General features: G+C 33.8%; 1 protein-coding gene across 1 annotated transcript in view; it reads left to right on the top strand.

Annotated features, from left to right (window-relative positions):
- The window catches only part of LOC145013330 (two-component response regulator ORR26-like), a 33,478-nt gene extending 19,321 nt beyond the window's left edge, over nt 1–14,157 (top strand). Inside the window, exon 5 of the mRNA XM_078972128.1 lies at nt 13,939–14,157. Coding sequence (XP_078828254.1) covers nt 13,939–13,974 — 36 coding nt within the window. The 3' untranslated portion in view covers nt 13,975–14,157. The remainder of the gene's footprint in view (nt 1–13,938) is intronic.
- The last annotated feature ends 2,554 nt before the right edge of the window (nt 14,158–16,711 follow it).

Consider the following 16,711-nt stretch of genomic DNA (forward strand, 5'->3'; position numbering starts at 1 on the left):
TATTATTCACTAAATATTAACAAAAAAAAAAGTTAAAAACAGTCACACATTATTCTTAATGTTGCTTAAAGATCCAGATGCTAAAACACTACCTATTAAAAACCAATAACATGTTCTAAATTAAAAAATAATTCAAGTTAAGTAACAATAATCATATCACCTAACACATATATGTATTATAACTACAGGAACCATGAATTAAAAAAATAACATATGATGTTAAATAACATAATTAGAAACTCTTACAAAAGAAAAAGAACCATGTATGTATAAAAAAATGTCACATTACCTAAAAAGCTATATTCGTAAGATCCATTTTAAATAATAGCATAAAATATATTTAAAAAATTAATAAAAATCATATTTTTAGATTTCAAGTATTTGAAATATCCGAAATTTGTAAAAATCACTATAAGTATCCAAATCTGAAAAAGCAAATATCCGAAAACCCGAATAATTTAGATCATATTTAAGATATTTAAGATTAGATTTTGGGACTTGGATATTTCTGAAGCCCTTTAGTTTGATGTCCGTGTTGAATATATCTTGTGTACTGTGATATGCAATAAACATTTAAGGATATTAATATGACTAAGAGCAACCGTCTCACGAAGAAAATAGATGTCTATCTCAATGTGTTTTGTACTTAGTTGTTGAGCTAGGTTGGTGGAAAGATATATCATACTGACAATATTACAATAAATGATTATGGCCTTCAATAGGAGGGTCAGAGGCATCCATATTTTCTTGAGTACCAAATAGGTTGTGAGATGGCACGTAGTTGGACATGTAAGCATGCTCAAGGATGTTAACAACATATTTATGTTGATTGATGAACATGCACAAGTAATCTCAATATAAAAATATTCCAAGACACAAATTTAAATATCTGAGATCAGTCATGGTAACATCTTTGCTAAGAGAAGAAATAACATGTTGAAGTAATGTTAGCGATGAGGTAGTGGTAACAATGTTACCAACTTAAAGGAAAAAGTATGCCTTGGATAAACCATTTCGATAATGAAAAGAGATAGTTGCATAGGCTCTAGAAGAACCAGGGTTAAGACAAAAATCGAGCAAACCTACGAGACCATGAACGAGGTGTTGGTTAAGGTCTAATAGAGATCTCCAAAGATGACAAGCATATTCGGGTTATCGTGGAGTATATGGAGGTTGGTATATGTATACAGTCTCATGTAGATACCCATAAATGAATGCATTACTTATGTCTAGATAATAGATTGGTCATTGATGTGAGTTCGAGAGACAGAAGATTGTCTGAGTAGTATCCAATTTAACTATCAAGCTAAAGATCTAAAAAAAATGGATACTCATTCACTATTTTTCCCATTATCCACCAGTTGAGCTATATAACAAGCTAAAGTTACATCTATGTTATGCTTCTTTTTAATTAAGTAGATTGAGTGAAAAACATTGAAACCTAATCATCTAGGAACGAAAGTTGATGTGACATTTTAATTAGTCCATTGTATTCGTTATTTATAACATTGAACCAATATGGATACTCTAAAGCATGTAAACATAACTAGGGATGGGTGACTCAGTTTGGGTGATGGGATTAAGTCGGGTTATGGGTCTGGATAAGTCATATATAGATTTGCTTACCATATGGAGACGAGGTGTAGTCATATGTTAGGCTCTGGTACCAATTTCCATAAAGGGTTATTACGTAAAATTTAGGTGTTGGCTATCGATAGGAGAGGTTGTCAATGCGGGAGCATCAATGTCAAAGTCTGTTATTAGGTTGGAGGTGTTATTGTCGACGAGGCAACAACGTATGAGTTATTAGAGAGGTTGTTGGAGGTGTGGGTGTATGGGCAGGTAAGGAACTTTTGAGGGATGGGTGTATGGGTAGGTAAGGTACTTTTGACTTATAAAAAAGGTCAGCCCTATATAAAATGACATTTTGGGTAAGGATTATTTTCAATGTTGACATATCATAGCACCATTACTCTGAATAAATGGATATATGTCTAAGGAATAGGCATGGTGTAGTATATAGAGAAAACATATGGTTAGTGATAAGATGTGGATAACATAACCCATAAAACATATAGGTCATAGGAGGATGATGTTTTTCCATATAATTTTATATATGGTGAGTCATTTAACAATGGTGGATGGTTATATGTTTAAGAGATTAGATTTCATGTGAAGTGAATCCAACTAAAGTCTGGATGGAATATGAGACTAAACGAGTAGTAATAAAATGATATTATTTATGGTTTGTGTAAGGTCCCATTTTCAAATCCAAAATTTTCATTTTGAACTAAGGTGAAACGTCACATATTCATAATCCATGTAAAGAAAACCATTTGTTCCAAAGTAAAACTGCTGATGCATGTGTACAGTTACACTTTTGTCTTCCCAAGAAAACGTATGATACTTGAAAAACAATATAAAAAGATTTGTAAGCATGAAGCTTAGTGAATTTATCCAAAATACCCCACACAACAATACATACAAGCATGTATCTTGGGTCCACAATCATCGGACTAGATTTCCCCGGGTATGTTGGCCTATTACCTCAACCCAAACGCTCCTCCCAAGCCTATGTGCCTACGACTTACAACCGGCATGTACCTGGTATCTTATCCTACATCACAAAGCCAGAACACCTCAATCTGACTCACCACCATATGTCAACATATAAATAAACAAGAAATTAAGTAGGCACATAAGCAGATGCAACTATGAATCTACCTGTCAAACAGTTCACTATTGCCTACCAGGCCCTCAAAATCACACTGTTCCACTATCAACGAATCTTCGAGGAATGCATAGTCATATGTAATCAAAGGTAAGATAGACCCCTGAACAGATAATCCCACTTTAGAGCCACAACCAAATAAGGAACAAGCAAGAAATCCTAGATCAAGAGTTCTGAGGTTATCCTACATGGCTACATACAGCACCTAGGGCACTCCATTAGATGATAACCAGTCTCCTGGTACTCTAACCAGCATGTTGCTACTCCTACATCCTAATACGCAGCGATATATATATATATATATATATATATATATATATATATATATATATATATATATATATATATATATATCAAGGTTGTAAAACATGCGTGATGTTATCTCGTCGGTGGACTGAGTTTAAGAGATTAATCAGGGGGATTAATCAGAGACCATTAATTGCTAACTCGTTATATTTTCAAAATTTAAATATGACTAATATCATAACAAAGTTCGTAAAAGCAACTAATATCTTAATAAATTTTGTTAATAAGATTAATACAATATTAATCACTCCTCAAATGGTTTCTATTAAGATAAAACTTCTTCAAAGTGTTAAACTTTCATCGTTTTCTACTATTTCAGTCACTTTGTGGGCATATATTAATCTCTAGGCGCCCTCTAATCGGTAGGGTAGCGTCTAGGGATTAATCGGAGATTCATCGGGATTTTTACAACATTATATATATATATATATATATATATATATATATATATATATATATATATATGTATATGTATATATATATATATATATATATATATATATATATATATATATATATATATATATATATATATATATATATATAGACACACATACACAGGTGCCCTCTAATCGGTAAGGTAGCGCCTAGGGATTAATAGGGACCTAATCGGAATTTTTTCAACACTATATATATATATATATATATATATATATATATATATATATATATATATATATATATATATATATATATATAGCAAAACTACAACACAGAAACATCCAATACATAAGGATACATAACGAAATTTAATGGATAGTCATTGGTGCCTTCGACGCACGGATACAATGAGGAAAACTCACCTGAATCATAGAACCTAAAAACACTGCGACAAGCTCCTTTTCTACACTGATTACTCCCACGAACCTACTAGCACCAAAATATGGTAGAACCTTAATCAACAAACCAAAACCTTCATGTTTGACCCTAACTCAAACTGGTCAAAAAGTCAACAATAAACTTGGTCAGAGTCGATGCCACGTCGTAGGCCCTCATTAGCCGCATTGTCAAAATACAAAGTTAAACAGTCAACATGCAGGACATTTCCACATTATGGGACCTCCCAGTCCATGCTGTGGCAATGCTAGGACAAGATAGTCGTGATTTTAAACTTCGTCATGATGTGGCTATCTATTGTCACGTCGTGGACACTGGCAGAATGTCATTTATCTCATTAAGAGTTTAATTAGTTAAGAACAAAACACATACATCCAGATCTACTCTTCCACACCAACTTAATGGATAAAGTTTCCAACTTTATCCATTAGTACTCCATATGAAGGGTAGCATTCTAGGTCCATTAACTCCTTAATGAGGTTATAACTTGAGCTTAGATGCAAAATACACCAAACATGGTCCTTTTGCTAAATCCAAAGAAGTCCAAGGACAAAGGAAAGCTATCACAAGTTTTGGATATCTTAACATCCAATAACATCTAAGAAAGGGACCAAAACCACTCAATTATGATGTAGAGCTTGATTCTAGAAGAGATCGTATTACCTTCAACAACTAAGAAAACTAAAGAGAATGTTGGACCCAAACTCTCTTCCTTGCTTCTTGTTGAACTTCCCTCTTCTCAAGCTCTACCAAAAACCCAAGAACAAGGCTGAAAATCAAGGGAAATTGACTCTCAAGCATGCATGGAGGCTAGGGTTTCAAGAGGGGGGGGGGGGTGGAGGCTAAAGAAGATGATCTACAATGAGATTTAAAGTGTTTATGCATGAGGGAACCACTAAAAATCTTAGGTTTGGGCTGCATCGGCTACCATGGCGTGGCCATATTTATGCCATGTCGTGGCATCTCCAAAACACATGTTTCATTACATCTCATGCTACGTTGTGGGCATCCATGACCTACGTTGTGGCAGAGGGTTTTCTCTAAAAACCCTGTTTTTTTTTCCTTAAGTCTTAGCCAATCTTCTTTGGGAAATGAGTGTTATAATTCTCCGCTACTTATATGAGATTTCATCCTCAAAATCTTGTTGTGTGACTTATTTCAGAAACACCCTTCAAACCCCTTGCGGTTTCTCCAGTTTCACCCCCATCATGCACAGATCGACACCACCCTAAAACTGTAACAATAATCATCAAGATTTCTTAAACAAGGCGCATGAACCTTATCTAAGCGGAAACTTCCAAAGGTCGCATTCATATTCATTGCAAATATGAAGTAGAACCTTAACCAAACAACTTCTCACCGAACCCAAAAGTTGAATTTGTTCTCAGTGATAACCATGCGGCCTAACAAGAATGAATTCTAAAGCTTTTCCATTGACCATCATCGAGTAGGACCACCCTTTATTCATAAGTCGAATACTTCAAGAGCATACCTGATTTCCAAACATACAAAGTCACTAGTATCTCAATCATATTGACCTAAAAACTCACAACTTTGCTCCATCAATGGGATGATCTCTCATTTCTCACAACAAACCACTATTGAGAGAAAAAATTTCCTTACTAAAAATTTTGAGGATTATGAGTTTGTGCATGACAGCCAGCCGGGAACCTACATTTTATACAACCACCATGCGAACCAAGAGTTTACGGATTCGATATGTCTTAGATCTTTTGGCTCCACACCTTCCTATTAATAAACTGGGTTCCGAAACACACGACCGACCACAACCAACGATATCCTCTTATAAATGCACTTGAAAAACTTGGACAAAACCTATCGATCATATATTAAACTAAGCCAATAACTTACTTGGCTAAAATGATCATGCCTTACTATCTATTGACATTACTTGGGCTTACCCCTGATTCGCTAACCATTAACAACACTCTGGCTAATCCTCGATTTGCTAACCACTAACAGCACTTGGGCTCACCCTCGAATGGCTAACCAATAACAACACTCGCAGCCTAACATAAACTTATATTGAAGCTACAAGACTAAACTAACCCTATCGGGCCTTTGAGACATGACTTATACTTCCAAGTACAAATCAAACAAGAACATACAAGAAATCCCTCCATAAAAACCTCAACCTGGGCTCCTAACACCCTAGATCCTTAAAGCATAAAGACACTCTATTATTAACACAATTGCATCCACAACAATTTGACAGGAAATGCAACAAATGACGATGACCCCAACACAAGAATTGGAAGATTGAACAATTGCGCGGAAGTATTGAACTGGAGAAATCTAACTAAGAACTGAACGTTAGCATAAGGTCTTCCTACTGCGAGGTCTCCACTCTCCCCCACTTGCAATATGATAGACTTTGACAGTTCCAAAACCCTTCAAAATTCTAGGACAACTTGACTCTACTAGTGGATCCTACCCATGACATCCAAATATATGAGATGAACCGAACCCTCAAACGGCATTCAAGATCTCCAACATTCATGCACAAACTAAAGTGACAAAAATCAATCCAATCATAAATAAGAGATCGACAAAATAAAACCAGAACTAATTATAATAATTCCATTCAATTGGTCATCCACGATTACAATTGAACTTCGAAATATAAATGGAAAGATACATATGATACCAACACTATAATAGCCGAGTAAATTGAAGAACTGATAACTTAAACCTTGGCTCCCAAAACTGATGCTGCCCCATAACAACCGTCGGGTAACTTCCAAGCTAGGGGTGTAGGGTCCAACACCTCGCCAAAAACGAGAAAGAGACAACAAGCTCTGATGTGGCCCTCCTGGCCGCAATAGAAACAAACCTGCATGCTCTGCATATAATCCCAAGTGACCCGCAACATGTAAAAGATTGATACCTTCCATCATGAAACTTCCCGCACTTACCACACTCAAAACTCCTTCCCCTCAACTAGTCTTGCTCTTGATTCGAGGGACTTGAATCACTTGGCTACTGGCTGATACTACCCTGAAGTTGTCCTTTACTCTTTCCCCTGAATCTCCAACTCAATCTCCCTCCTCTTGGTTCTTGACTACAACTCGGTCAAGGTACGAAATGAATGAGTCGATACGAACTCTTTAATCTATGTCTTGAACATAATCAACTATCACGACATTGTCACCTGCTCTGAAATGGCATACTCCGGGTAGAAGAGGGCTCTCTCTATAAATATCCTAGTGATTTCTATCACTGACTCGATCATCTGCTTGAGAGATAGGTACTGTTGTGCCAATATTTCTCATTCTACAAGTAGTACATTTTACGCACGGAACATCTCTAGAAACTATTCCTAAGTCACCACATCTCACTCTGCATGCAAAAAGCCATGGGTCATAAACTACCACCAATCCTTCGCACCCCAATAAAGAAGATTCAATGCAAATTTCACCTTTTGGTTCTCAGGACACAAACACACATAGAAACATCCCACCACATCAGATATCTATCTCAAAGCAATAATCAGATATTTGTTGCCTCTAAATTTTAGAGGCTTCATAGTAGTGAACTCCTAATACTGCATCGCCTTTCCCCTCTAAAGTCCTACCACAATGACTATAGTAGTATATACGGCAATGACAACCTGTGTGATGACAACATACTGTCTGTCAAAATCCTCAATCAACATGGTCTTAACCGACCCAAAGAACTCCAGAATCACCTCCCTGATTGCCACGACCACTTCAGCCACAATAATCCTACGAATCTCCTTATCACTTAGACTCGTCCTCTTAGTGCCACCAACAACTAATCTTAATCGCCTGATAGCCACCATACTGAAATATAAAACAGAAAAGGTTATTCATCAAAACGTAGTACTCAATACGCCAGACATCCTACATATTATTTCCTTAGTAGCCTCGAGATTCCTTTTGACTCTCATACGAATTTTATACTTTAAGTAGTACGGGCCTATACTACCTTCCACACTATCCATAGTTGACCCAAAATTCATCTCAAGGTTCTAAGTCACTACAATAGACCACTTCCAGGTGTACTGACACCCTCCTGCTCTTAAAGTTGCCACTAACTTCCCATGCACTCCTCCTAGGATTGTCTGCAATCATGCTCCTGCACCGCTGGTTTCTTTGTGCATGCTAGTTTTACAACATACATGATCAGATAGACAGTCGAATAATTGACTCTACCCTAAGCCCACAACCAATAAAGGAACATGAAATAAGGCTACGTTAATCATTGTAAGGCTATATAATTCTAATCGTATACAATTATACAACATACACCTAGCAATTCACATAATCAAATAACACATATAACATCATAGAAATCAGGATTTACTATCCAACAGTTCCGAAAGGAAACCTTAACTTATCCACTAGCATGCATTTCTGACAATTCACATATCAGCCAGTTAAAATTTAACATATATAACCAGTATGGGTCTTTTGGGAATAACATTCCTGTTCATGCTTTGCCTGACTGTACACATCACATATTTTTATAAAACCAAGGTTAAGTAAGAGGTCCATGTTCCTAATCCTAAGCGAAAAAATAAATAATAACATGAAAAGAGACCGATCCATGTCTCTAACCCAACCGTTTATTAAAATTTCTTTTTAAAAACATTTTTTGAAAATTTATTGGATCCTAGTTTGAGTTTAGGTTCACACAAGTGTTCCTTACAAATCACTCAAACCAGGGCTCTGATACCTACTTGTAACATACCATTTTCACATCTAAAATTGTCATTCTTAATTAAGGAAAAACTTCTCATATTCAGAATATAAGTTAAGAAAACTATTTGTTCCAAAGTACATTATTTAAAAATCAGAGTAATATAGTATACGCAGAATCTTCATTGCTCCTCATGAATGTGTACATTCATGCCTTTGCCTTCCCACGAAAACAATGATCCCTGAAAAACAACATAAACTGTTGGGTAAGCACGAAGCTTAGTGAGTTTCCCCAGCATATGTCACATAATAAAACATACAAGCATGCATATTGGGTTCACAGTCAACATACTGGATTTCCTTGGGTATGATGGCTAGCTATCTCAACCCAACCGTTCTTCCCAAGCTTCCATGCCTACAACTTACAAATGGCCTATACTTGGTGTCTTGGCCTATAGCACAAAGTCGGACCACCTCAACCTGACCCACCACCATATGTTGTCATATAAACAAACAAGAAATCAAGTAGGCAAATAAACACATGCAACTATGAATCTACCTATCGAGTAGTTCACTACTGGCTACTAGGCCCCTCACAACACATTACTCCACTACCGACAAATCTCCAAGGAATGCATAACCATATCTAACTAGAGTAGAGATAGACACACAAATAAATGATCCTACTCTAGAGCCACATCCAAACAAGGAACATGCAATAAATCCTAAATCAAGAGTTCTTAGGTTATCCTACATGGCTACATACAACCCATAGGGCACTCCACTAGACGATAACATCCTATTGGTATTCTAACCAACATGCCTATATATAGCAGATCACTACTCCATACCAAGCTAGATCTCGCATTATAAGTCCATTAAGTACTTAATGAGGCGATAACTTGAGCTTGGACACAAAATATTCCAAACATGGTCCTTTTTCTAAATCAACAAAATTCCAAGGACCAAGGAAAGCCGCCACAAGTTATGGAGTTCTTCAAACCCTAAGAACATCCAAGAGAGGGACCAAAACCACCCAATTATGACCTAAAGCTTGAATCTAAAAAAGAACATGTCAAGTTATGAACTTTATACCTTCAACAACTTAGAAAACTGAAGAGAATACTGGACCCAAGCTTTCTTCCTTGCTTCCTTGTGAACTTCCTCTTCCAAATCTCTACCTAAAACCCAAGAACAAGGATCATAATCAAGGGAAATGGACTCTCAACATACATGGAGGCTATGGTTTTGAGATAGGGAGGTGGAGGATGAAAAAGATGACCTAGAATGAGAGTTAGGTGTTTGTATATGAAGGAAACCCTAAAAATCATGGGTATGGGCTGCAACGGCTGCTACGTCGTGGCCATCTTTATACCATATAGTAGCATCTCAAAAACATGTGGTTCATTAAATTTCATGCCACGGCGTGGGCATCCATGCCCCACGTGGTGGCAGATGGTGTTCTCCAAAACCCTATTTTTTTATTCCTTAAGCCTTAGCCAATGTTCTTCGGGAAATGGGTGTTAAAGTTTGCAACATTCATTCATATTCATTGTATTTTTGGAACGTGTGAGGGAAAAAATAAATAAATATGCCTTGTGTTATACACATTATGGAAGTCGTGATTATTAAATCCCTCCCTTCATTATAATATAAAAGGCATTTCATTTCGCATTTTGAATAGTCTTTGACATACACATGGAAATGTGTTAGATTACTATTGCCTAAGAAATGAAGAAGTCTAAATATCTGAATGTATTACTTCAAAAGAGGAATAAAAAATAGTATTCAAAAGACTAAAAGGAAGCCTCACATGCTTACCCGATTGATAAGATGAACAAAATAAGGACATTCCTCTATTATATGAAATAAGATGGCTAGAAAGTAAATATTGAAAGACATGACTATAGGGGTATCTGTGATGTTGATTGGAAACAGATGAACATATGATTGCTAAGGTTTGAAAAGACAAAGTTGTGACATAGTAGATATCAATAGTACTGTCACAACGTAGAAGTGTTTGACGAGTTCGGTAGTTCTACTTAGCAAAACAAAATTCATTAAATTCTATAGAACTTTTGTTGTCTCTATTATCTTACGAATAAAAATGATATTTTTTGAGGTATGATAAGAACAATATATATATATATATATATATATATATATATATATATATATATATATATATATATATATTGTGTCTATAAATATCAATATGACCGTTTTCGTTACATGATTAGAGGATTTTTCATTAACCAATACTAAATAAATGTTACATGTGTTGCTAAAGAAAATTAACATACTTGATTCGACATGCAGATGAGAGGTAGTTGTTGATTCCATAAACCAACCATCTTCACCCATTTCATTTAGAGTCATATAATATCAATAGTAGGGGTTGATGTTAGATGAGGCCTGATATCTAGTAAATTTTTTAGGGATGCCATATGGTTATGCACATACACAAACCCTTTACTAGGGTAGTTGCCTTGATATTATCTAACAGGTAGGTTTTAATTATAATACAATACTCCATAAAATATGATGTGCGTTTAAAAAAATGACTAATTAAACGCGAGGATGGAACATTTTAAATAGACAATGACAGATTAGTTAAAATTAAAAAAAAAACTTATTAAAAAAACTATTTGAAGAAGTTGACCATTAGAGATGCCATTTAATTGGATGCTAAAGCTAATGAAAAAATTATTTGAAGAGTTTAACCATTAGAGATGTCATTTAATTAGATGTTCAAGTTAATGGTTCATTTAAAAAATGTTTAACGGAAACAGTAATAAAACATGGAAAACAATGTAGATTTTTCTCTAATATTATTTATTTAGTGCTGGATTAAAAACTACTAGATCTCTAATCAACAAAAGCAAACAACCTTCTTTCTTGTCCTTCAAATGGTAGATAATCAACTTGGATATATATATATATATATATATATATATATATATATATATATATATACACATACATACATACATACATACATACATACATAGAGAGTGGGAGATAGAGAAAGAGAGAGAATTGTTAACATAAACTTACATGTATCTTTCTTAGTCTTATCTACTTACACTAAATTATGAGCTTTATGAAAACCTTTTAAGTCATTAAGCTAAGAGTTAGAAACCATTAGTTAACTAGCTTCATTAAATCATAGATAATATGCCTTTAATTGATGAACTTTATTATTTATTTAATGAACAAACTATTTTATTTATGTTGCATTATTGAGTTAATATTCTTTGATACCGCTTTTAGGAGTTATTGGTTCATTTGAAAAATGTTAATGGACATAGTAAGAAAATATGGAAAACAATGTAGATTTTTCTCTAATGTTATTTATTTAGTGCTGGAAAAAACTACTAGATCTCTAATAACAAAAGCAAACAACCTTGTAGCTTGTCCTTCAAATGGTAGAATATAAACTTGGATATATGTATATATATATATATATATATATAAAAGAGAAAGAGAGAGAGAGAGAGAAAGAGACAGAGAGATAGAGAGAGAATTGTTAACGTAAAGTTACAAGGATCTTTCTTAATAATATATACTCACACCAAATGGTGAATTTTAGAAATGTCTTTTAAGTCATTAAGCTAAGAACCAAAAACCATTAATTAATTAGTTTTATTAAATAATATATAATGTGCCTTTAATTTATGAACTTTATTAGTTATTCAATGAATAAACTATTTTATTTATGTTGCATTATTGAATAAATAATATATAACCATTTTATTAATTAATTATTTTATATTGCTAAACTATAAAATTGTCAATTATAAATATATTAGTTAATTATTGTCTTAAATATTATTTTGTGCTTATTTATAGTTTTACATACAATTATTAGTACAATGACTTGAACCTTCTATATCATATAAGCTATAATATGAACATTAAGAACCTGTAATAATGTATTATTATCTCACGTATTTTTATAACTGAATAATGAAATCCCATTTGAATTTTTCCATCCTAAATTAACTTAGACTATAGTATTGGATTTCACATGGTTCATACTTAAACTTGACTTATCTTTATTTATAATCTCCGATAAAACGTAATCAACGTTACAAAAATTTATATACACGTAGGACAATAAAATAAAATATGAACAATAAAATAGAAAATCAATCAGTCCTACTGACCTTGTTTGTAGGTTTGGTTGTAAGTAATCTCCTCTTTTAGGTGCTCCTTTAATCATACAAAATTTTGAAAAACTACCTCAACACACACCATTTTCACCTAAACATGAGTCTATTGAAACAATACATTGCATTACAATACCAATAATCCATCCTACAACATCAATTCAAGATTTACATCACAAATGCATAAGATAAAATGTTGCTAAGATTATCATACACTATTTTATATATCTTTGGAAGGTTATAATTTAATAATTTTAATCACTTGAAATGATTATATCTATTTATTATCTCCACCTCCATAAAACCCCAGTTATTGAAACCTTGCATTTCCCCTCAGTATAAACATGGTTGTAATGTTTTAGTTTAAAATGATGGCATTTAATTGAATGCTTAATTGTTATGATATTTTGTTAAGATGATTGTGGAATCTCTTAATGGATAAAATCACACATCCAACTTCACCTAAATAATTTTAGATGATTATAACATGAAAATAAAAAAGCAACAAATATCAAACATGATTGCTACATACTTGGTGGCATGGAGAACATATAATCATAACATATCACACCTTGTTGCTGATAATCAAGGATACTATACTAACCACAAATAACTAGTAACCCAAAACATTTTACTACCACTGTAGAAAATAATATCTAAACAAGAAATAGATAATATGAGGATGAATGTTCAAAGTTGGTAAACTAGTATTGAGGCTATGCACATGAGGTGAGTACACTATGTGATCTAATTATAAACTTGTGTAATGTACAATATATTTTAAACATGATGGAGTATTAGAGAATATGTTTTAGGATTCTTTTCTTTGCATGAAATACTGACACATTTGAATATCAAAGATGATGTTTGATGTAATATATTTATACATATGTTTTACACATGGACTTTATAAAAATTTAAGAATGTGAAAGTATGGATAGGAAGTGATTCCAAAGGAGGGAGTATAATACATACTACACTGTAAAAAGGTTCATAAGGGAAAATAGTTCATGGTTTGGAAGCCTTATCAAGAATGGCTTACTCTCATGTTGGAGTGAGATCTTGAAATTTTGCATTCGTATAACAACTTTCTATTAATGGAAGCTTTTTATGCACTATGATGAGGCATCTGTTGATTTGTTTCATGAAATAAACTAATATTCTCTAATGAAAAGGCTTACAACTTACATATGACATATTTGTATCTCAGGCAACTCAACGGAAGATGGAAAATAGGAAGGCATGAAGTGTTACCTCCCTTATTATGCTAATAAATGTGGTACACATGAAGATACTCAAATATTTTTAAAGTCCTTCCATTATATAAACTTTTAATATAGTATCCAATTAGGATATAATAAAATAAAAGTGACATTGGAAGGTATAAATATGAAAGTCTTTCCTAAAAGGCTATGGTAAAGGATTGGATATACTCATAGCACTTGAGTATTGATGCATCATATATTACATGGAAAATAGTTTTCATTATGTAGATTCAATCTGGCAATCTTTATTTCGTTAATGTTTCATGGAGTTTTAAATTTGATGCTTGGAAATCCATTGTGGAATAAAGTTTCCAAAGTTTTATTGTAAGGGGTACTTATAAGAAGAATGATATGCAAGATGTCCCTAAAACAAAAGCGTTAGGCGGGGTTCGGTGATTCAAAAAATCTTTTCACAAATATATCCATTTATCAATAGTTTATCCATATATCTATGTATGTATGTTATAAAAAAAAAATTTAATGGCTCAATTTATTCCTATAAGTCAACTAAAAAAATATATGGAATGATAAATACTGATTCAATTATCAAGCCAAATCAAATACATTAAACATTATATGTGACAACTTGAAAATTTCATTCGGACAAACTCTAAAGTCAATCACTTCAATTAAAAGTCAATTACATTTCTAATAACTGTTAGTCAATTTAAAAGTCCGTTTGAGTGTTTTTAGTGTTTATTCTTCAAACGAACGAAGGAAAGGAAGTACCGTCTCGGGTCTTGAAGTAGCAAACCCACCAAATGCACCTTAATAAAGAGTTCATGACCAAACTTTTAGAGTATTTTGATACCACAATGGAGCACTTGGAATTCTTCACTTCTTTAATATTTGATCTTTTATTTATTTGAATTCAACACTTTTTTGATTTTTGGTATCCTCAATTTTTGAATTTCTTTCAAATTTTGATCTTTTGATCTTCATACTTGATAGCTCCAAAATTCTTCAACTTTTCGGTAATTTCTCTCTTTTTTTCATGTAACTCACTTTTTTTTGTCTCAAAACCTACATGCTTAAGCAAGGGTGCTTAACTTCAACCTTTATTGGCTAAATGTATTAGTCTATGTGCAATGACAACATAAGATTTTCTAAATAGATTTTAGTTTTAGGCTGCAAAACATATTATGCCATATAAACTACCATATTACCTTTTCATAACTCATATATCGGCTTGATTAAACATTTGAGCTCTCATCAGATCATCCCACATAACGCTAGCAACTTATGTTCAAATTATTACTAGATTAAATTTTAGATTATTATTTCAAACCTATTAAAATTTTTAAATTTTCCTAGAAATTTACTTTTTCGACCCCCTACCCCACACTAATTTCATATAATTCCCTCATTGTATGCATAAAATAATATAAAAGCAATAAAATGGAGAAAAAGGAACTGACTCCCCTGGGATAGCAGTGGCGCGATCGAACTCCAAATGTGTGGATAAGTTGTGCATCTTGAATATGGACTTCTTTCAAAATAGAACTTGGATCTTTAACAAGTGAGATGTGCAAATATGCTGACAAAAAGTATGAATCGAGTCTTCAATCTTCAACGGATGTGGTGTAGAAAATCTCCGAAGCAAGAAAAAGCAATGTTGGAAAGCATACGGCACATGGAATAGTGTAGAAAAGAGGAAAAAAAATTGAATTCTGTATTCCACGCCGTGGAGCTGAATTCCATGTCGTGGTATCGAATAACTTCATTTGCTGAAATCGTATATTTATCTGAATCCGCGACGTGTAATTGAAATCCACGTCGTGGAAACTAAGAATCACAGATGTGAACTTTTCTTGTAGATGAGTGTAATCTAAACTTGTGTCTTAACACATTTAGACCCTTCTGAACTGCATAAATATTGACCCTTTCCTAACGCTCTGCTCTCTCGGTTAACCCCACACTTATCTAAGATCGTGGCTCTCGACTCTTGACTCTAAATGAAACGGCTAATCGTGTTAATGTGCTCATATCTCTAAGGTTCCTTAGTCTCTTTTTTTTTCTTTAACTAAATCTGAAAATAATAACCAAAAGAAGTAAGAAAACATAATAACTTCAAAGTTTTACAATCCAAAACAAACGAAAATTAAACAATCAAACTAAAAATAAACTAAAAAAAAAGAGGATAAACTAATTATCTTCTTTATAGGGATGTGCTCCACTCGTCCCGACACCATCTCTCCCTCGGTTCCGATAGTCACTCCACGTAGGAAATATCGGATGATGATCACCTAGGTGAGGTGTTTGCTTGATGTGAAAGTGTTGAATCATATTCTCCATAGTCCCCCCAAACCAATTCATGCTTAGGGACAAGTGATCAAAATTACCCAATGCCTCTTCTCCAATACCGACTTTCCCCATGGGTGCATTATGGTGCACCCGACTGTCCTCTCTCACCCTCACCCTAAACATTTCTCCGCCTTGGCCGAGGTTGTGCTTCTTGTTGGCCAATATGCTGCTCTTCATCTTCCAGGGGTATTACATAAACTCCCCCCACATTAACTACCACTCACATGACACCCAAGACTTGGATAGTTAAATCACTATCCTGAAAGCGCATCAAATTCCTAATAAAATTAGGAATTAAAATGCCATAGGACTGGGAAAGTTTTGTGACTAGATGTCTACCGGTTATCGGACTACCGGGTCTAGAGTTGGTTGCTTTTCTCCCTATGAATTGCGCAAGCATATATGGAAGATCAC

Source organism: Lactuca saligna, chromosome 8, assembly GCF_052625555.1.
Source record: "Lactuca saligna cultivar CGN05327 chromosome 8, ASM5262555v1, whole genome shotgun sequence".
In the NCBI taxonomy this organism is placed as follows: domain Eukaryota; kingdom Viridiplantae; phylum Streptophyta; class Magnoliopsida; order Asterales; family Asteraceae; genus Lactuca; species Lactuca saligna.